Source organism: Eubalaena glacialis, chromosome 19 (assembly GCF_028564815.1).
Source record: "Eubalaena glacialis isolate mEubGla1 chromosome 19, mEubGla1.1.hap2.+ XY, whole genome shotgun sequence".
Classification (NCBI taxonomy): domain Eukaryota; kingdom Metazoa; phylum Chordata; class Mammalia; order Artiodactyla; family Balaenidae; genus Eubalaena; species Eubalaena glacialis.
In genome coordinates, this window is record NC_083734.1 from 48,857,669 (window position 1) to 48,878,827 (window position 21,159).

Below are 21,159 nucleotides of genomic sequence, written 5' to 3' on the forward strand. Positions count from 1 at the left end.
TAAAGCCTATCTTTCAAAGAGCAACCCTACCCACCATTCTTTAACTTTTCTCTTAAGTATTTTTCTTCCTTCTTGGGGTCCTTGGATTAGGGGGAGGAGCTGCCTGGCTCAGGAAGTTTCCTTGAACCTCAGCACTTTGTTAGGCCCTCCCTCTCCTCCAGGATGTTCAAAGAGCCAAACCAGCTCTCCACCGCCAAGCAGATGCTTGGTCTGAGCTGGCCCCAGGTCTGCTCCTCTCAGGCTGCAGGTCCTGGCTCTGCAGTCAAAGGTCGTGTTTCTGTGCTCTAGGCTCCCAGAACCCTGGCCGAAGCTCGCCTCCCCCTGGCTACGTGCCTGAGCGGCAGCAGCGGATTGCCCGACAGGGGTCCTACACCAGCATCAACAGCGAGGGGGAGTTCATCCCAGAGACCAGCGAGCAGTGCGTGAGTATAGTCTGGGGATGGGGGTTTGGGGCCTGGGGTGTGTCTTGGGACGTGTCGGACCAAGCTTAGCAGGGGGAGTTCTCAGTGGGCATGGTGTGGAGGTGAGGGACTTGAGTCCTATCCAGTAGCTTTTTTGTAAACCAGGCCTGCCCAAATATGAATTTTTCCTTTCTAGGGGCCAAATATCAGTTCCTACCAAAGACAGAATCTAAGCTACCTAGCCTCCTTGGTGCTGGATGTGCATTTGACAGATTTTTCCTCTTCCGTGTTCCTCTCACTGGTCTCCCTGCAGAACACCACTCCGCTGTTTGTGTACTTCCTTACAACGACCTGTCATTTCAGCAGAGTTTTAACATGTGACCAGTCCTAAACAGACAGATTTTGTTTTTCATTTCAACCAGATTTTAGTTTTGCTATTTCTTAATGAAAGGTAACGAGTATACCAGTCCAAAGTAGGACTGGCTCCTTTGGGTGGACTTTTATGATAGTAGACAGCTGTATTATCTATTGCTAAATAAAACAACAACAAACTTAGCAGCTTAAAACAGCAGACATTTATTATTTTACAGTTTCCTTGGGTCCAGAATCCAGGCATGACTTAGCTGGGTTCTCCACTCAGGGTCACACAAGGCTGCACTCAAGTGTCAGCCAGGCTGCATTTCTTTCTGAAGCTTGGGGTTCCCTTCCAGGTTCACATCGTTGTTGGCAGAATTCAGTTTCTTGTGGTTGTAGCACTGTGGTCCCTGTTTTCTTGCTGGCTGTCGGCCAGGGGCCACTCTGAGCTCCTAGAAGCCACTTGCAGTTCCTTGCCATGTGGCCCTCTCAAAATATGGTAGCTTCTTCAAGGCCAGCAGAAGAATCTCTTGCTCTAGTCTGCAAAGATGAAGTCTCGGGCTTCCCTGGTGGCGCAGTGGTTAAGAATCCGCCTGCCAATGCAGGGGACTCGGGTTTGAGCCCTGGTCCGGGAAGATCCCACATGCCGCGGAGCAGCTAAGCCCGTGAGCCACAGCTACTGAGCCTGCGCTCTAAAGCCCGGGAGCCACAACTACTGAGCCCGTGTGCCACAACTACTGAAGCCCACACGCCTAGAGCCCATGCTCCACAACAAGAGAAGCCACCGCAGTGAGAAGCCCACACACTGCAACAAAAGGGTAGCCCCCGCTCACTGCAACTAGAGAAAGCCCGCACGCAGCAACGAAAATCCAATGCAGCCAAAAATAAATAAATAAAATAAATAAATTAAAAAAAAAAAAAGATGAAGTCTCATATAATGTAACACAATTATGGGAATGAATATCGCATCCTCTTTGCCATAGTCTATTGACTAGAAGCAAATTACAAGTTCTACGTATACTCAAGGGTCGGGGGCTATGCAAGGCTTTGACTTATTGGGATGGGGTGGAGTGGGGACATCCTAGGGTGCGTCTACCACAATGGCTTACCCATTTTAATGGCTAGCTTTTTTAACTTGTGGCCCACTTGATGAAAATGGCACTTTGGCTTAGTGAATTCAGCAAGAATGAGATCTCTGGCTTCATTCTGAAGTTTTTTCAATGAGCTTTGATTGCAAGAAAAAGATCTGTCTTACAAACTTTTGGGATTTGATCTTGAAAGGGGAAATTTCTTAAGGGTAAAAGCATCCAGTAGAAGGCCAGCACCATCACATGGGGGATTTTACCAAAAAAACCTGATTCTTATAACTTCTTTTTCCTAAAACTGATTCTTACAACTTTTCTTTCCTCTCAGTAGCTGATCTCTGTATAGCATTGTTCAAACTATATAGGCTATGAGAAGCATTTTTACACTGCGTCTTCTCTCTTCTACAGTCCTGCCTTCCAGATAAATTTAGGTTTAGAAAAGTGACCTAGAGTGCTTTTAGCTGCAGAGTCCCTTCTTGGATATCTTACTGACCATCCTTTCCATTTTCTCTAACCAGAGTGCTTCCGGACATCAGCTGTACTAGGGGTGACTTTACTAATGAGTTTGACTGCCTTTGCTCTCTATCCCTCTCCATGGTCCTATATCCTGGTCCTTTTACTTCTTTACCTGCCTGGCCCTGGAAGGCATGGGAGTATTAGACTTGTAGTGAGGATAGACTTTTAGAAAGAGGCCAAGGAAGGTGGCAGCAGGAGAATGCATAGGTCCTTCCCCAGTGCCCGCCTCTTTAGCTGAAGAGAATTGCTGCTGCTAATGGACCACTCAAGATAAATCCACTTGACAGAGACCAAAACAGCATAGTATATAGTGAAAGAATATCCAACTGGGACTTTCTTGAAAAATGAAACTAAGATAACTTTATTTTGTTTTTTCTTTAATCAGATTTGAGTAATAGTTGCATCTATTTGCTAATTTTTAGAATGAACAAAGCATGATTCAGGCTAATTTTTTTTGGCTTAATTTTTCTAACAAAAATTTTATTAGCACAACATAACTTCCTTCACTTCCTCTTTGACTTCTGCAGCACTGTCCTAAAGAGGCTCCTTTTTTTTTTTACAGAAGCCTTCACGGGGTTCAGTGTATTTTCCAAAGGCCTCTCTTGAACCTTTGGTATTCTTCCTCCTCCATCACACCTGTCATGTTGTTATACTTGCTCATTCTCTCTTCTTCTGTTATCTGATCTAACTTTGCCAAATATGCACTTTATGGTTTGGGAGCAATTCTTTCCCGTGTTGGTTTTATCCTCTTGGGGAAATCCTATATCCTTAGCAAGATTTTGGGGATTTTACTTTGCAATTAATTTGCCCTGATTGGCAGTTAAAAAAAAATCATATATGACAATATATGAGTGACAATATAGGTGAGATGGACTCCAGCATTAAATGGGAAGAGATAACCTATTTTATGAAAGTTGTTAATGAATTTTCATAGTTCTGATACTCTGCTTCCCTATGTAATGTTTAACTTTGGATCTCAGATAATAAATTCTCTGATAGTGAATACCCCCCATAGGCAAAATAAAGGGGAGATTAGTTGGAGAAAAAGCTAATCTGAAGGCTTTTTGTTACTGCATTTGACCAAGGGCCAGAGAAACATTTTAACTTACATAGATACTTACTGGCTCTGCATGAGAACCAGGAACTGGGAAATTTTTGTTCTGTGTCAGCTGTGTACTAACTAGTTTCATGACTTCAGACAATTCTCCTAACCTTTCTAGACCTGCAGTGGCTTGTCTGTGAAATGAGGGCAATACAATTATAAATTGTAAATTATAAATTGTGGAGTGTAAACAGAAGCGTTACGGTCCCACCCAAATGCAATGGAAGCCTCTGCGGGGTAGGACCATCTCCAGCACCAGGCTCCAGCGCTCACAAGCCAAGAAAATGCCAACAAGAGCAGCAGCGTCTCTGCTCTGCTCTCCTGGCAGAGCTCCTTGGGATGCCAGCCAGGCATTTTTCTCGCTCCTGGAAACTTGCCTTTCAGACTGCGGGGGAGAATGGTACCTTCCTAACCATTCTTCCCACTGCCCTGGCGGAGAAAGGGCACTTTCATATTTTGGAAAAGAAAAAGGACCATTTGCTGGCCGTGGCTGGGATTGGGGCTGGGGTTTTATTGTATGACTTGCCTTGCAGATGCTGGATCCCCTGAGCAGTGCTGAAAATTCCTTGTCAGGAAGCTGCCAATCCTTGGACAGGTCCGCAGACAGGTATGAGACTGTGGCTGGTTCGGGGGTTAGTGCATAGGCATTTTTGGAACTGATGAGCTGAGGAAATAGAGTCAGCTAGTTTGTGTGTCCCTGAACTACACACTGGTCTGCAGGCCCATGGTTAAAACGTCACGCTTCTGGGAAAGAAACCTCTCGCTCGCATTCCTAGCCCTCTCCTTAATTTTCCAAACAGGGAGAATGTTATGTTTGTATAATTAGATGAATGTAATAGGTTATAATAGCAGCTCACATGTATTATGCTTGCTCTGTTGTTCCAAGCACTTTACGTGTTTTGACTTCCCACATAACACATGCTGCCCTTGTACCCTTAGCCTCATTGCTGAGATCTGGACGACCTTCAATGCTTGGGGGACAAAACTGAATTATCACCTTTGGGTTTACTTTCTTTTTTTTTCTCCAAGTCTTTCTGGTGGAATAAGAAACTGGGATATAAAAACCAGAAAACAAGATATTCAGACTGCCTAGCTTACCACACTGCATGCTTGGTGTGTAATCTCGTTCTTACACTTTGGGAGGGAACAAGCGTCATCCTTTACACACCACATGGTTCTGTGGAGCTGGTTTGCCCGTCAGCGGGGTTGTTTGGAGGTGGCTTTGGCATTGATGTAGCCAGTCTCTCTCCTTGACCTTATTATGCCCAAGAGCACATTTTGACCACGTCCGGCTGGGCTTAGGACTATGGTCAGAGGCTAAGGAACAGTTCTGGGGATTTTCTTTTCTTTGTGTAACTGATTAATTGCTCACATGGGTCATCACCTTGTGACCGTGGCCAGATCTGTACCGTGTCTCTCCTAACAGACCTGTGAGCTGGTGAGCGTGGTCTCCCCTCTCGGTATCATAGAACAGTCACAGTTGCTTGTTGGCATCCAATCTGCAGCCTTATTTTAGGCTTGCTTTCCAACCAAAAGAGTAAGAAGGCACAGGTGAAAGTGCCAGAGTTGCTGCTGCAAACTGAGGGCTCTGCCAGGACAGGAACTGACTCTGGATTTGAACTCTCTTCTAAGCTTTGTGGCCACGCTGGCGGGGGAGGGGAGCTGTGGGACAGGACCACAGAAGGTCTAGCAGTTGGGAAGTAGGGGACAGCCCCTGCATCACTGCCTTGAGAGTTTCTGACCTATGACCTTTTCAAAAGGCACTCTCACATGAGGGAAAGAACCGTTCAGGTGGATGCTGGGAAAGATAACTCACTTGATTCTTGAATTTTTCCTCTGTCCCTCCAATGCTTTGTTTTCTTCTCCTTGGGAGTCAGACTCAGTGACCTGGACTTTACTTCCTTGAGGGCCAGCATAACCTAAGGTCAGAGCTTTCATCTTCCCTTCATGGGATCTGGAGCCATATAGACCCAGCTCCACCAAATACTAGTTGAATAGTTTTGGACAAGCCCTTTAAACTTTCTATTCCTCAGTTTTCCACGTCTCTAAAATGGGACGGTGGTGATTAGTCTGAAAGGAAGATGCTGTTGCTATCTTTATTACTGCGCTGGGCAAGGGACTTTGTGCAGCTCTTTCCCTGTCACCAAGGTGGGAGGAAAGGGTAAGATAAAGCACTGTGCAGCCAGGGTGGAGGTCGGTAGCACTGGAGGGCTTCATTATTCAGGGTCCCGTCAGATGTGGGCCTCAGACTAGTGAAGAGAGAGTAGTAGGCTGAGAAAAGGGCTGTTTCTCTCCAACTCTGCTTCCTACCATGTAATGACATGTGTGGGAAGGAGCTAGGAGAAGCAGTCTGTCTGAGTATCCTGCCTTCTGCCCTGCTGAGCTGCTTTGGAGGTACCCTGAAGTCTACTTTGTGATTCGTTTTGTTTTTCTAGCCCATCCTTCCGGAAATCACGAATGTCCCGAGCCCAGAGCTTCCCAGACAACAGACAGGAATTCTCGGGTGAGTTCTCCAGAGCCTGGGTGAGCACTGCGGGGTGTCCGGGTGGGGCTGCAGGCGGTCTGCTTTTGATGGCTGAGTTGGGAAGAGAAGCCAGGGCTGTATTTTAATTCTCGGGCTTGCTGCTCTGAGGTCTCGGGTGACCTAGAGGCTTAAATGGATCACTAACATTGGCCTGTCGAGAAGCCAGTGATTCCTCTCTCCTACTCAGATCGGGAAACTCAGCTCTATGACAAAGGGGTCAAAGGTGGAACCTACCCCCGGCGCTACCACGTGTCCGTGCACCACAAGGACTACAATGACGGTGAGTGCGCCTCCACCCTGCCCCCTGCTGGCCATCTCAGAAGGGACGTGGTTAAAGCTCCTCCAGGAAAAGCCACTGGAGCGGGTGGCCCAGGCACTCCAGGCCCCATGTTTCCTTTATTCCTGAGGAACTGTGCCCAGGCTTGAGGCAGTAGAGTCAGGGTTTAAGAAAAAAAAAAGAAAGAAAGAAAAAGAGGGAGGCTGGTATTTGTAGACTGATGCTGCCTCTGGGAACTCTGTCCTTTGTCTGAGTGCACAGCGTGCTCCAGGGCGCCAGCTCTCCAACGCCCTCTTCTGCCTCACGCAGCAAACGGAATGGAGCTTCCTTAGAGGTTTAGGATTAGGATGCCAAGGAAAATAGATCAGCCGTGGATTGGACCTGCGAGTGATGTAGGACATAGGGGCCAGCCCTATGCTTTTCGCTTTGGCTAGGTTTCCCTAAACCATCTGGCTGCTTGCTAATTCCTGCTTTTGTCCTGATTCTCAGGATGCTTGAGACATTAGCCATTCTGGCACGAGTCAGGTGGGAGGGCAGATAGGTTCTGGAGAGCTCACCCGACTGGAGCTGCTCTTATGGCCCGGTTTGCACATTCAGCCTGTTGCCAGGGGTCTGACTTGCTCTATTCTGGCCCCTACAACCCTTCAGGCAGAAGAACATTTCCCCGAATACGGCGTCATCAAGGCAACCTGTTCACCCTGGTGCCCTCCAGCCGCTCCCTGAGCACAAATGGCGAGAACATGGGCCTGGCGGTGCAGTACCTGGACCCCCGAGGGCGCCTGCGGAGTGCGGACAGTGAGAACGCCCTCTCTGTGCAGGAGAGGAACGTGCCAACCAAGTGTGAGGAGTGGGCCCTGGCCAGGTGGAGGCTGCCCAGGGGATGCTCAGACCAGCTGCAGGGCGGGAGGCCAGCGGGTCCACTGGGGCTGTTGGCAGTGGCAGCTCTGGCCCATCCGCACCCAGTGGAAGAGCCCGAGGGTGGGCAGCAGATCCCCTGGACCTTAGTCCTCACTCCACTGTTGTGTGACAAGCCACTTCTCTCTGGCCTTTAGTTTTTCCATGTTTAAACTGAAGAGCAGTCTCCTTAATCCCTGACATAATGAGATATTTGGGGGCCTTGGAAGTATGAACGTATTTAATCAATTCAGATGAACATTTAACCACTATTTTAGCCAATCCTCTGCTTCTCAGGCCTTGGGCCTTAAGGTCTGATTGACCAGGGCACTGAGCCTGTTCCAGATGGGCGTGGAGATGCTATGCTGAGAGATGTGATGATGCCGGGTGAGGGGGCAGCTCGGGCCTCTGTAGGATGAGGCAGGATATCGGTAACTAAGTGCACGAACTCTAATGCTCTTTCCTTCTGTTCTCCTGTAGCTCCCAGTGCCCCCATCAATTGGCGCCGGGGGAAGCTCCTGGGCCAGGGTGCCTTTGGCAGGGTCTATTTGTGCTATGATGTGGACACAGGACGAGAACTTGCTTCCAAGCAGGTCCAGTTTGACCCAGACAGTCCAGAGACAAGCAAGGTACTGCCTTCCCCATGGTCTGACTTCCAATTCCTCCCTCTCAAGAAAATACCTGTCTTGTTGCACAAATTGCTCGAGATGCTACAGGTTGCTTCTCCCATCATTCTTCCTCCCAAGCTCCCTTGCTGTTGACCCTGGCCCAGGGGAGAGATTGGGTATGAGGAACTGAGTTGGTGCCAAAGTACCAAGCAGCCCAAACTGGGAGGTGATGGCCAGTGCTACAAAGAGCAGTACCTGCCCCACCCTCACCAGACATGCCTCTCTCTCCCAGCTCTCAGACCAGGAAGGAGGCTGTCTTTGGAGCTTAGCTTTGGATGTGACCTTCATTCCAGTTGGAGTGGACAAATACAGCAGTTATCTAAACTGCTTAGTTGCACCCACAAACCCGTCTCCCACCCCACTGTCTGCTGTCTTCCAGCATGGGAGTGCCACCATCCCAAGGCTTAGCCAGCATTGTGGACAAGGGCCAAACAGTTGAGAGAGTCCCCCCTTTTCTCCAGCTGAAGTTCTCAAGGCAGGCAGACTCCTCTGAGGCCACTGACTAGGGCAAGCTGAGCTGATCCTAGGCAGGTAGAACCAGGGCCCTGAAAGCCTAGGTGACCACTGGGCCTCTCCCCTAGGAGGTGAGTGCACTGGAGTGTGAGATCCAGTTGCTGAAGAACTTGCAGCACGAGCGCATAGTGCAATACTATGGCTGCCTGCGGGACCGTGCCGAGAAGACTCTGACCATCTTCATGGAGTACATGCCGGGGGTATGTGCCCCTGATGCATGTGGGACACACAAGAGAGGACCTCTCCTGGGGCTGGGGGCTGTGGAGGAGGGGTCCCTTTGACATGCATCTGATTACCTGAGACTCCAGAGGCTCAGGGGGAAGGTGAGGCAGTGGCAGGACTTGGAGTCAGCAGGCCCTGCATCTGGCTGCAGTGATGGTGTGGGATGAGAAATGTCCCAAGCTGCCCTAACCTGAGGCTTACAGGGCAGCTGCACTGTCTAGTAAGTACCGCCTTTACCTGGAGTAGACAGACCTCCCTTCTGGATTGGGGTCATCCGTTGCTTGAGGAAAGGACTGTCTCAGACTTTTCTCAAGCTGCCTGACAGCCCCTAGCAAAGTGCCTGGCACATCACAAATGGGGATTGGAAGAATCACTCCTTTGCCGAATGCTGGGGGCTGGAAGTAGCCTTGCCCCTTCCCACCGCCTTCCTGCAGTGACTCCCTCTGACTCCTGTGGCTTTAGGGCTCAGTGAAAGACCAGTTGAAGGCCTACGGAGCTCTGACAGAGAGTGTGACCCGAAAATACACCCGGCAGATCCTGGAGGGCATGTCCTACCTGCACAGTAACATGATTGTTCACCGGGACATCAAGGGTGAGCAGGGGCAGGCTGTGTGGTCCCCGTGACCTAGTTACTTGGGAACTTTCAACCTGGTCATTTTGAACGTTCTGAAAAGTGGAACCCTAATTGCTTCCTTGGGGGATTGGCATGAAGATCAGTTAAGCAATTTGGGAAAATACTGTGAAGTGCTCTGCAGATGTTGGCCATGGTGATGATTTGGTGCTGTAGGGCTGAGGCTTCCCGTCACTAGCCTGTTTGCTCTGTGCAGTTCATGTCTAATTCACGGTAGCCTCCCATCCTCCCCAGCAGCCCTTTGACCTGGGAGGGAGAGACAGAGGGAGGATGGTGGAAAGTGCCCAGGGGTCCAGGGTTGCAGCCTATGCCCTTTCATGCCTTAGGAGCCAACATCCTCCGAGACTCTGCTGGGAATGTGAAGCTGGGGGACTTTGGGGCCAGCAAGCGCCTGCAGACCATCTGCATGTCAGGCACGGGCATGCGCTCGGTCACTGGCACACCCTACTGGATGAGCCCTGAGGTGATCAGCGGTGAGGGCTACGGAAGGAAGGCAGACGTGTGGTGAGCACTGGGGACGTGCTGGGACCCCATCTCCCTGTCTGGGCTGTAGTGGCTCCAACTTAGAAATGAGGCTTGGGGGCTTTGCAGTGTGGCAGGAGGGAGTGAGAACTCACCTCTGGCCAGCGAGGCCAGGCTTCAGGCTCCATGTGGGCAGAGGTGGTGGTGCCTGCAGCAGTACATACAGCAGATGCGTTGTGTTTTAACTCTGAATAGCAACTGTTTCGTTATCACTGAGAACTTAGGCCATGGAAAACATCCCTGATGTTTGCTGAATCCCTGAAAGAACTAGGATCCAATCTGAAGGCCTGGATCTGTCTCTCAACAGTAGCCGGCTTCCGCTCCCTCCTGGTGCTCAGGTGGCTTGCATCTGCTCTACCTAACTTCATGTCCATCCTCTGAAAGGGCCTGAAAGTTGTGAGAGCATCACTTCCTCTTAGAATGTTACTGTGGTGGGATGAATAATGGTCCCTGAAGATGTCCACGTACTAATGCCAAAGGGATTAGTAAATGTTACCTTATATGACAGTAAGGCCTTTGCAGATTAATTTAAGAACTTTGAGATGGGGAGATGATCCTGGATTTTCCAGATGGGCTCGGTATAAGCACAAAGGTCCTTATAAAAGGAAGGCAGGATATCAGAGTGGGCAGTAAGAGATGTGACAAAGGAAACAAGAGGTTGGAGTGACGCAAGGCAGGGGCCATGAACCAAGGAATGCAGGCAGCCTCTAGGAGCTGGAAAAGGCAGGGTAATGGATTCTCCCCTCAGAGCCTCCAGAAGGAACCATCCCACTGACACGTTGACTTTAGCCCAGTGAGACTCATTTTAGACTTCCGACCTCCAAAATGATAATAAATTTATGCCACTAGGTTCGTGGTAATTTGTCACAGCAGCAACAGGAACTAACACCGTCATCTCAGAGCTCTTTCTGAACATGCTAAAGTGGTTCTCTTCCCCAGTGTCAAGAAGCACCTGGGTGGGTGTAGGTTGATGAAGCCCACGTGGACGAAGCTGACGGGGCTTTGAAGCCTCTCCTGGCCTTGGGGACCCTCTACAGGGGTGTCAACCCTCAGCTTGGCCCATCCTGCCTCAGTGTGTTCTGGGAAGGGCACCTCCTTTCACCACAGTGGGCAGGGCAGCTGGGAGCCTGGGGCAGGTTGAGGGGGTGACACTGGGGTTCTCTCTCCAGGAGCCTGGGCTGCACTGTGGTGGAGATGCTGACAGAGAAACCACCTTGGGCAGAGTATGAAGCCATGGCCGCCATTTTCAAGATTGCCACCCAGCCCACCAATCCTCAGCTGCCCTCCCACATCTCTGAGCACGGCCGGGACTTCCTGAGGCGCATTTTTGTGGAGGCCCGCCAGAGACCTTCGGCCGAGGAGCTGCTCACACACCACTTTGCACAGCTCGTGTACTGAGCTCTCAAGGCCACGCTGTTGCTGGCCGCCCCCTGCTGCATAGGCGAGGGGCTGCTGTGGGGCTCAGCGAAGTTGCTGCTTCTCCCAGGCGAGGCTGTGGGCCACGGAGCTGCAGTCCAGCCCGCGTTGTCTGTGCCCTTCTGCTGCTGGGGCCCAGAGCCAGGTAGGGTGGCTGCAGCCTCACGGACTGGGAGCCCCCAGCCTGCCAGACCTGAAGCTCCAGCGTCCTAAGCTCAGCCTGGAGGGGAAGGGGCTAGCAACAGCGTGCGAGGCGCCGTGGGCCCCACCCTCGGGACTGTGTCCTGACACCGCAGTCAGCACCAGACCCCAGAGAGTCTGGGGGCACAGGATGGACACGAGGGTCTGAATAGTGTTACTTTCATTCAGAGTGTTATTTTGTTTCTCCTCCCCATGTCTGGAGACCGCCAGGGCATCTCTGGGCTGGATGAGCCCACCCAAGCCTGAGGTAAAGCCCAGCATCCCGCAGCCAATGGAAAGCGGAGGCCTGGGCTGCACTCTCCCTGGAGCCCCAGGCCAGCTTTGCCAGTCCCTGTCCTTTACCAAAGATGAATGAAGCAAATGTTATGCTGCCTTATTCAGGGAAGGAGGAGCCTGTCCTGCCTGCCCCCACGACCCTGACCCTGACCCCCTCCCACCCTCAAGCAGGGGCCTGAGATGTGGAACTGCCCCCACTGAGCGGGAGACCCAGTTTTGTCAATGCAATTGTCTCTGTTTTACAAGTTGGAGTCACTCTTATGCTGTACCCAGTTTCTAAACTGGAGACTTCGTGTGCCCTCTGGGCTCTGAGTACCCCTGCTGTGGGCTTGGGCCTTGGGCCAGATTGGAAAGAGCTGAAGGTCATGGCCTTTGTGCTCCTGGCCTGGCACCTGTTCCCCTCCTGGGGCAGAAAGGAAGATGGACAACACAGTGAAGGCATCTGAGCCGGCTGGCTACCCTGAGTGGGCCGTTCAGGGCAGCCAGGGGAGTCATATCAGGCTGTCTGCGGGTCACGACCCGCTAGGCCAGAGCTCTCTCTGATGCCACCGTGTCCAAAACTGCAAAGCTCTGTTCCTCCTTGGCCAGCCTTGCTCATCCCCATGAGGTCTCAGCCTCTTTCCCTTGTTGCTCCTATGGGGGAGGAATGGCAGCAGGGGTCAGGGAGCCAGTATCTCCAAGCAGCTTAGAGTTGGCCTTATTTACCTCAGCCTGGGCGCTGGTCCTTTCTTCCGGCCCCTCCCCTCCAAAAATGTGCCTATTGCTAGAGCTCCTCCCTCTCAACACCCAGTTTCCTTGGGAGTTGTCATTAAAGGAAAAAAAAAAAAAAAAAAAGCCAGTGCCCAGGGATGGGTGTCTCCAAGGAGCTGGGGATTAGCGCCAGGCAGCTCATTGCCAGCCTTGCCCACTTCCCCACGGGCACCAGAACAAGCCAAAGCCTTCGTTGTATGTTGACGATGCACTTTTATGAATGTAGTTTCTATCGCTGTTTTTAGCCTTTTCACATCATGTAATGTGAGGCCTTGTACTTGTTAATTTATATCTCAGATCGTATTTGATGGTTTTTATATATATCAATTCTAGACTGTTACAGGTGATGGACGCCTCAAGAGAGAGAAGAGAAAATGAAAGCAGCTGGTTTTGCAGGAATGTGTGTTGCACGGTGCCAGTTGGGCCTGGGCCCCTCTGTTTCCATCCTTTTTGCCCCAGGGGCCTCTGTCAGGCACCCCCAGGCGGGCGCTCTGAAGACAGTGAGCATGTGCTCCTGCCTGCCTCCACCTTGGCTCTTGCCCAGGGTGGGGACTGGCCCCTTGCCTCGACCAAAGCTGCCGAGCGGCAGCTCGGCCTCTCCACGACCCCGTCCTGATGGCTGTAGCACTCTTCTTGGGCCCACACCCCCGCCCCCAGTCCCTGACCCCCACCAGGAAACGGCGTGGTGCCGGTGCCGACAAGATGAGACGACTCTGTGTCCCAGGTTCAGGCTCTCACAGAGCCCCACCCCCCCGGGGTCTTTGCCGCACAGGGAATGTTTTTAAAAATGAATTTGCGAACAAGCCAACAAATCCTACACTCCAAAAAACCAAGACCCTGATTTTTTGTGTGCCAAAAACTGTGGACATGCTGGCTCAGCATCCTCAGGACCAAGCTGTTGCTTCATTTTAATTTATTGTTTTTTTATTAAATAATCCAGATGAAAAGTTGTGGGGCCTAGGATGGCCTGGCCCAAAGGATCTGAAGGGCCGTCTCCTAGCAGCCCCAGGCTGGCTGTGGGAAGGGCCTGCCACCACTTGCTCATCATTCCGTGGGGTATGTCAGCCTTGGCCAGCCCGACGCGGAGAGGCCAGGGCTGGGGACAGTCCACACTCCACCACGCTCCTGCCCCTCCTGCCCACCCCAGCTCTGTGTGTCTGAATTGTGGATCGTGCAGAAGAACCTGCAGCCATAGTTATTTTGACTATATCTTGACCGAGGGCTTGCAGTGCAAAGCCAGGCCAGTGTCGTGCATTACTTACAATAAAAGGGATCATTTATACCCAAGGGGTCCTGTGGCAGTGCTTTTGGCTGGGGGGTGGAGGGAATAGGTGTTTACCTGGGAGAAGCTGGGTACGGCACCTGGCAACAAGCTTGCCTCCCTTAGCAGATGAGAACTTGAAATGACTCTAAGAGGGGTCCTGGGATGGTGTGACTTGGCTGGTACCACTGCTAGCTCAGAAGTGGCTCCCTCTCTTCCCCCCATTCCTCGGAGCTCTGGCGAGGGTGGCTCTACCACAGCTGACTTACTGAGGTGGCACTGTCAGCTCACCTGACCCGAGTATCAATGCGGCTCAGTTTCCGGGATCTTTGTGGCATCCACTGGTCTTCCCAGCCCAGGGAAGGACTCACCTGAGTCGTATCCTTGCAGGGCAGGGATCGGGCACCTCCAGGAGCCACCTCTCTGATAGCTCCCCCAGGGCTATCTGCTGCTGTTGCTTAGCTTGGAGCAGAGAAAGACCATCCTTGTCCCCATCTGAGGCCTCTGGTACAGACGTTGGACCTGCCCCGAGTGAGGCTCTCAGCAGCCCTCCTCACGCTCTGAGGACCCAGGCTCGGGGTGCCAACTCTGCTTGCTGTTAGCTCTGCCATTTCCAGGGGCAACATAGCACAGTGGCCCGCCCACCTGCCATCGGAGTTTGAGGCCCAGCTCCCTGCCCTGTTCTATGAGCATGAGGTCACTTAGGAACTTAAGGACGTGTATGGGGTGGAGGTAGCAAATCCCCCAGGAGTCTGCCCTCTTGTTCCACCAATTCACAAAGTCCACAGGCAGTTAGGGGGAATCAGGATGGTTGGGTCTGGGGCAGGACAAGCCAGACATCCTGCCTGTATTCTGCTGGGGTGGGGGCGGGGGGGGGGGAATCTTAGGTCCTCCAAGCTTGCCTTGTTTGCTCTGTTGTAAACTGTTGTCCCCTCAGAAGAGCAGACGAGCTGTTTCTCCTTAGACTGCTTGGGATGGTGACCACGGCTGCCCCATTCCCTGGAGCTTGAAAAAGCAGGAGGAAGAGGACAGATGGGGAAAGGGCACAGAGACTAGGAGACCTTTGATACAAATCGCTGGATCTGCTGGTTCCCACCATGCCTTCCTGAATTCCAGGGCAAAGGGGGTTCAGACAAGGACTCAGCAAAAGGATTCTGTCTTGTACCCCAACATACTGAAGTGCAGTGAGGCACAGCACCATTACCCACTGATGGCCTGACCTTAAGCAACACAGACTGAGGGGCAAAGTGGAGTTCAGTCATCAGACACTCTGGGTTTGACAGGATGAAGACCTGGCTGGGAAGCACACCCCCTTTTCTCAGGCTGCCCAGTATTCATTCCCCTGACACCCCATCACCACCAGCCCCCCACCACCACCAAGGCCAGGAGTGCTTTGGGCTGACCCTGTCTCCCTTCACTTCTGTGTGGTGACTCTGTGTCCTTCCTGCCACAAAACCCCCCATCAGGCCACATAATACAGAGTCAGGATCTGTTGAAACATGTTTAAAATAGGGTTGATTACAACAGTCAAAACCGGCAGAAATGGGAGAAGAGGGAAACGTGACCCTGCCAGCTCCCCACCAGTCTCTGTGGCTCTCAGCCTGGCAGGTGCTGTAGCTTCTGCTGCTTCCGTGGTGTGAGATGGTCCCAAGCCCTAATGGGCATGCCCTGCCTCGCCTTGGGGGGTGGGGGGGTGGGAGGGCGGGGCTCTTCCACTTTCCCTCCCCTCCCCCACTGGGTCCTGGTGGGCATTTGGAGAGACCCAGCAGGGGGCACCCTGGCTCACCTTCCTGCAGTCTCCATGGCTCAGGACCAGGCTAAGGGCAGAGGTAGATGGGGAGACGTGGGGGCCACACAGGGCCCTGGGTGGCAGTGAGGGAGCTTGGGACCCTGAGGGGGGCATGCTGACTCCTTGCTGGAGAAAAGGCACCTAGATAGGGAAGCTGGGTTGGGGGGCCTTCCCAGGGGGCCGTGGGGTGAGGTGGGGTAGGCTGGAAGCAGCAGGAAGCGGCTGGTGAGCAAAGCCCAGTCCTGGTTCCCTAACCCCCCCACCCACGGAGGGAGAAGGAAGAAATCCCGGAGCAGAGCCCTGCCCCCAAGACCCTCTGCCGGAGCAAGACGGCCTCATCCCCTTCCCACCCTGCCCCCACCAGGGCCCAGTCCAACCTCTCTCCCACCCTGCCCGCTGCCTGCTCCAGGCCCTCGACGGAGGGAGGAGGGAGTGGACGGTGAGAGGGGCCTCAGGCTGTCTTGGTGCCGGGGTCCACCTCCTTGTGGGCCCAGAGCTCCTTGTGCTGCTTCCGGCCGAAGCCTTCGTCGTAGTTGCCTTTGCTCTTAAACAGCTGCTGAAAGTGGGGTTTGCAGTAAAATTCCCCGTGCAGCGCCGCGTAGCTGCCCAGGCTGTAGAAGCAGAACAGCTGCGGTCAGGTCAGGTCGGGTCAGGTCAGGAAGGCCAGAGCGGGGGTAGGGCAAGGGCGCACCTGAGCTTGGTGTGGCAGTGCTTGCAGCAGAAGCAAGAGTTGTGGAAAATGAGCTTGTCGGCCACCAGCCGCTCCATGGGGTACACGGTCTTCTGGCAGGCAGAGCAGGTCTCCTTCACCTGGGCGCGAAGGCTGAAGGACTGATCCGGGAGAGACCCCATCAGGGGCCTGACCAGCGACCGGCCCGCCCTCCCGCACACCCCAGCCTCAGGGCCCTACCTTGGAGCGCTGAACCGCGCTGCTGCCACTGCCACCTTTGGCTTCCTGAGGGAGAGGGCAGGCGGGGCAGGGTCAGCTGAGGAGTGCCTCAGACCATCACCAGCCCAGATCCCAGGGACACTCAGGAGGAGGGGAAGGGAGACAGGCAAACACGCCGCTCGGCACGCCTTCACCCTCAGGCCAGACACCTGCGGGGATGGAGTGCCCTTCCACCCGGCTGATCACCTACGTGGGAGGGGGTGGCCTGGGTGGCTCCTGCAGCCTGGAACATGGCTCGTTGGCGGCGATGGAGGCCCCGTGTGGAGCCGCGGCACCCGCTGGGTTCTGCAAAGGGAAGTCGGTTGAGAGGGCCCCACAAGCCCTTCCCCAGCCCGCAGGGTGGGGGTGGGGTGTTTACAGGCAAGGGGCTGGGGGGCCGTGGTTGGGACTTTCCCTAAGTCATTTCCTGTTGCTCTGGGTCTTGCCACTTCCGCCCCTCACCCACCTCCCCCTTGGCCCGCTCGTCCCCCACGCGGCTCCGCAGGGGGCAGGGGTCCCTGAGTGGAACCATGTGTCGGGGAAAGAACAGTTAGCTGGCAGCGGCTGGGGGAGGGGCTCCGCGCAGCAGCCGGAGCGCTTCGCGGACCGGGACCCCGCCTGGCGCGAGGGGAGGTCAGGAGAGGGCGGGCCCGAGGGGGGCGGGGGGGGGCGCGGCCAGAATCCGCTGCCCCGGCCTGACCCCGGCCCGACCCTACCCAGCGCGGGGCCGAGGCGCGGGGCCCCGGGCGCTCCCCGCTCGGCCGACCCAGCCCCTGGACAGCGCTCGCGGGCTGAGCCGCCCGCCCCGCCCGGCCCGGCCGAGCCGCCGCCCGCGCGCCCCGCTCCTCAGTCCCGATCCCGCGTACCGGACCCCAGACCCGGGACTCCCGCGGGTCCAGCCGAGGGGACCTCGGCCCCGCCTCTGTCTGGAGGCCGGACCCGGAGGGCGGACGCTGGCCTCGGGGCCACGGGCGAGCGCGACGGGTTGAGGCGCTCGGCGTCGGGACCCCGTGGGCGGCGGCCCTCGCGCCCACAGCCCCCACCTGGGCCGCCCGGATTGCGAGCGTGATGCCGGCCCCTCCCCTGGCCCGCCCGCGGGTCTCACCGGGCCCCGGCCTGGGTCGCGGGGCGGGGGTCGGTCTCCGGGGAACGCCTCGGGTGCGAGGAGTGCGCGGGCGCGAGCTGCCGCCGCTGCCTGTGGTCCCCGAGCGGCCGCGGCGGCCGCCGCCGCCGCCGCCTTATTGCGGCGCCGCCCCCGCCGGCCCCCGCCCCGCGCCCGCCCATTGGCTCCGCCGCGCCCGGAGCCGCCTCCGGGGCCCCGGCGCCGCCGCCGACCCCTTTTCTGCGCTTTGTCTTCCCCTCGCTCGGCGTCCCCCGCCTTTGTCTGCCCCCTGCGCCGACCCCGCTCTCCCAGCGCTCCGTACCGCCCCTCGGGCTTCGCGCTCACAGTCCTCGCGAAACCGGCCGCCCCGTCGGCCCGCTCCGGACAGAGGCAGGGACCGGAGCTGGAGGACGCGCGCCGCAGGCCTCGGGGCAGGGGCGAGTCCAGGTGGAGATGACTGGGGTCGCGGGACAAATGGCGCTCCCGACGAGGCCCTCGCGGCGGAAAAGATAACCCGGCGCGCCTGGGCCTTTCGCTGCCTCCATTTCCCCGCTCCGTGGGCCCTGCAGCACGAAGGACCCGCGCGGGCCGCCCCGGAGGCCCGCCCAGCGTCCCCGTGCGGCTCCCACGCCCCCTCGGGCGCCGAGTCCTCCCGCCGCCAGGGGCGCCTCGCGCGCCCGCACGGCCGCCGAGGAAGATGGCAGGGGCGGCCGGGCACGCGGTCCGGCCACGCGAGGCTGCGAGGCCCGGCCCGCGCCGCAGGAGGGCCCTGGGGTCTTCGTGTTCGGTCAGCTTCGGCCACCAGCCCTCAGCGCCTTCTCTTGGCGCCCCGGACAGAGGGAAACCGGGAGCCTGCGGCTGTGGTGCCCAGAGGCTGCCGTCCTAAAGCGCTTCTGTGGAGGGACTTTGAGGGCTTCGTCACCCCCCGCTCCCAGCCCCTGCCGGCACCCCGTTCAGGGAAAGAGATCTCCATCCTTCGAACAAGCAAACCGGGGTTCATCCAAACCTCATTTGACACAGGGAGCGAGGCCTGAAGATTTAAAGTGACTCGTTCAAGTAACAAAGCTGGAGCGGCAGGGCTGGCGTGAGAGGCCAGGCCTCCTGACTCCCCCCCCCCCCCGGCCCCCCAGGCCGAGCCGGCTGCCTGGGCTCCGGCACCCGGCACTAAGGGTCCCAGGGAGCATCACTCACTTGTGGAGTAGAGCCTCAGCTCTGCGGGGAGCACAGGGAAGCCACCTCCCTGTCGCAGCTGGAAGCTGTTTCACGAAGCACAGCCCTAAGCATAGCTTGTCCCCATGCGATGGCAGGAACAGAACTAGTGGCTCAAGAGCGAGGCCTACACGCTTGTCAGGAACAGAACAGCTCATGGCGCTCGCCTGGCAGGAGAGCGAGCGAGCGAGCGAGCAGGGCCGCGGGCATCCCCAGCCCCCAGCTGTTCCCTTGGCTGGCTCAGGGCACCCAGGCTGTGCTTCACTCGGCTCAGGGCACCCAGGCTGTGCTTCACTCTTCTCAGCCTCCCTCCCTCTCTGGAGGAAGATTTACGTTTGGGTTGAGCTGCAGCCCCCCGAACTCCCTGGATGGGGTGTGTGAGAACTTCTAAAACTGTTAATGGGCATCTTTACCAGCCAAGCTTCCACACCTGTCGTCAGATGCTCACAGGGGGCCGTGGTGATGCAAGAAACGTGAAGCCCTCGGAGGTGCAAGGAGCGGCGCTTGGCTGGCGCCTCAGGCCCCCTTGCCCTGCCCAGGATGATCCGCAGCTGAACTGCGGCGGCCCCCACAGAATCAGCCCTTGGGGCGCCGACAGCAAGGTGGAGCAAGCAGATGAGAGGGAAAAAAACAAGCTGCCGAGGGTGTTAAGAAAAGGGAACTTGAGGTTTAAAAAAAAACGAGCTGGCAAGAGGGTTGGAAATAAATGTGACCTGGCCTGCTCACTCCCTCCGCTTCAGGTTTCCCCACGCCCTCCGGGCTGGTGCATGTCCCTTCCCCTCAACCCCTGTAACTGCCCACGGGAAGAGGTTTTCTATTTTTCTTTTTAAAACTGATGTTACAATTTCTGAGGAAAGGGAAAGTGAGGGCATTTGACGGGTTAAAGCAGCTACAGGGAAGAGGGAGGGGCACTTCCTTGATCTGACATTTGAAGTACCCAGGCTAGAGAGGGGCACCCCTCCCGAGAGACCGGTGGGGGAAGGGGCCCGGCTGGGGGGCGCGTGCAGGCTGGGAAGTGCACGCAGGATCCTGAGGTGAGACTCATCCCCTGGCCCGGACTCCCTGGCTGCCAGCCAGGACGACAGGAAGGGCCGGGCCGGGTCTTAGGTTACCTGCTCTTTGAGTATGAGTCCCAACGGTGAGGAGACGCGGAGTCCTGTTCCAGAACAACCCCGTCCACCTCCTTTCCTGACAAAAGTGAGCCTCTTCTGCCTGGGCTCCAGTGGCCCAGAAGTGGTCCTGCAGAGCGGCCGGTCTCCAGCACTCAGACCTTTCCAGCCCCAAAGCAGTTTGATGGCCACAGGCTAAAATTAATAGTCTCAACGTTAGATAGTTAAGAGACAAATCCATTACGGGTTTTAAAAGAAATGTGTGCTGTGAGGCTGTCTAGCTAATGAAGGAAGTCACCACTGTGCTTCCACAAGCACTTGTGGGACCACTCTCAGATGGCAGAACCCGGGGTGGAATGACTCACGTCCGAGCCTGCGTGGCCAACACACAACAATGTCACTCTCCAGTGGATTCTCTGGAACTTTTAATTTGTTCTGGCAATGAAACTAATATGGCATAAGGACTCAGGCCCTCAGGCTAGGCAAAACATTATGGCCCTTGGAGGAAGCACCAAGGCGGCCGGCAGGAGTCGGTAAGACGGACTCTTCGTGGGAAAGGAATGAGCTACAAAGATGAACCAAGGGAAGGTTTCAGGTGTCAGGGCCCAAGCAAAAAGGGGGAGGAGGATGGATTGCCCTAGCCTTAACCTAGTGCTTATAAAGAAACAATACCCTTGCCTTCAGTTATTAGGGAGAGGTCTGAGGGGAGGGGAGTCTTATTGCTTGCCCCTCTGGACCTATAGGATCTGAGAGCGGGGGAGAAGGACGCAACTAGGCTGGTAGGAGAGCCAGAGTGGGAAGAAGTCGCACAGTTCCCTGGGCGGGTGAGTCAAACCCTGGCCTTGGACTTCAGCCGCCACAGCCAGAACAGCATCTATTCCTTCTGAAGAGGTCAGGTCACCTGAGCTCACAGGACTGGGAATGTCAGCTTTCAGGCCCCTACCGATCCCTGGTTGTTGGGATTCCCTCGTGTCTCAAAAGCCTTCGGAGCAGTAAAAAAAAAAAAGTTTCCTTCCAGGAATTTCTTTCCCAGTCGGTAAGCAGCCAACTCTCCTGGCAGAAACGTCCCTTCTGCTCCATCTGCCCCCAGGAGGGTGGGAGTGCAGCCAGCCCTCAGGAAGGGTCCCGGAGGCTCACACAGCCCGGGATGGAGAACGTGCACCTTCTTCAGAGGCTCAGAACTCCCAGTCGTCCACCTCCAGCTCTTCCAGGTTTGTTACCAGGCCAAAGATTCCACTGTGATCCTGAGACTGGCTGCCTTCAAAATTGGTGATGGGGGTGACAGGACGAAGTAACTCAGGCAAAGCCTCTGAGGCACGTCGCTTGATCTGGGGGAGGAGAGAGAGTTGGGGGTGGATCCTGTTGCTTTGAGTCTCAGGACATCATGGGGCAAGGGACCACGGCCCAGG

At 55.4% G+C, this 21,159-nt stretch overlaps 3 protein-coding genes across 17 annotated transcripts in view; 1 reads left to right on the top strand and 2 right to left on the bottom strand.

The window, feature by feature from the left end:
* The window catches only part of MAP3K3 (mitogen-activated protein kinase kinase kinase 3), a 69,303-nt gene extending 55,671 nt beyond the window's left edge, over window positions 1-13,632 (top strand). For 3 of the 4 annotated variants that reach the window (XM_061176540.1, XM_061176539.1, XM_061176542.1), the window contains 10 exons: window positions 289-422; window positions 3,992-4,065; window positions 5,894-5,961; window positions 6,170-6,262; window positions 6,908-7,099; window positions 7,634-7,782; window positions 8,403-8,534; window positions 9,019-9,148; window positions 9,514-9,691; window positions 10,879-13,632. In XM_061176540.1, coding sequence (XP_061032523.1) covers window positions 289-422; window positions 3,992-4,065; window positions 5,894-5,961; window positions 6,170-6,262; window positions 6,908-7,099; window positions 7,634-7,782; window positions 8,403-8,534; window positions 9,019-9,148; window positions 9,514-9,691; window positions 10,879-11,107 — 1,379 coding nt within the window. In that variant the 3' untranslated portion in view covers window positions 11,108-13,632. The remainder of the gene's footprint in view (window positions 1-288; window positions 423-3,991; window positions 4,066-5,893; window positions 5,962-6,169; window positions 6,263-6,907; window positions 7,100-7,633; window positions 7,783-8,402; window positions 8,535-9,018; window positions 9,149-9,513; window positions 9,692-10,878) is intronic. The other variant, XM_061176541.1, reaches the window with a different exon arrangement.
* Window positions 13,633-15,761: 2,129 nt separating this feature from the next.
* LIMD2 (LIM domain containing 2) lies at window positions 15,762-17,549 on the bottom strand. The gene is made up of 5 exons (XM_061175924.1): window positions 17,436-17,549; window positions 16,542-16,636; window positions 16,313-16,357; window positions 16,094-16,233; window positions 15,762-16,013 (listed from the first exon to the last, which is right to left on the bottom strand). Exons 2-5 carry the CDS (start codon window positions 16,581-16,583, stop codon window positions 15,854-15,856), a joined length of 387 nt encoding a protein of 128 aa, XP_061031907.1. The 5' UTR covers window positions 16,584-16,636; window positions 17,436-17,549; the 3' UTR covers window positions 15,762-15,853.
* Window positions 17,550-20,158: 2,609 nt separating this feature from the next.
* Window positions 20,159-21,159, bottom strand: part of STRADA (STE20 related adaptor alpha) — a 29,136-nt gene continuing 28,135 nt past the window's right edge. For all 12 annotated transcript variants that reach the window (XM_061175417.1, XM_061175411.1, XM_061175409.1 and 9 more), the window contains one exon: window positions 20,159-21,078. In XM_061175417.1, coding sequence (XP_061031400.1) covers window positions 20,926-21,078 — 153 coding nt within the window. In that variant the 3' untranslated portion in view covers window positions 20,159-20,925. The remainder of the gene's footprint in view (window positions 21,079-21,159) is intronic.

Bases quoted from the DNA above. Each gene is read 5' to 3' on its own strand.
- LIMD2 (XM_061175924.1), bottom strand. From the start codon at position 16,583: ATGTTCCAGGCTGCAGGAGCCACCCAGGCCACCCCCTCCCAC. The intron at 16,358-16,541 runs GTAGGTGATCAG...CCTCTCCCTCAG, and splicing joins CCCAGGCCACCCCCTCCCAC to GAAGCCAAAGGTGGCAGTGG. The intron at 16,014-16,093 runs GTGCGCCCTTGC...CTGCTTCTACAG, and splicing joins CACTGCCACACCAAGCTCAG to CCTGGGCAGCTACGCGGCGC.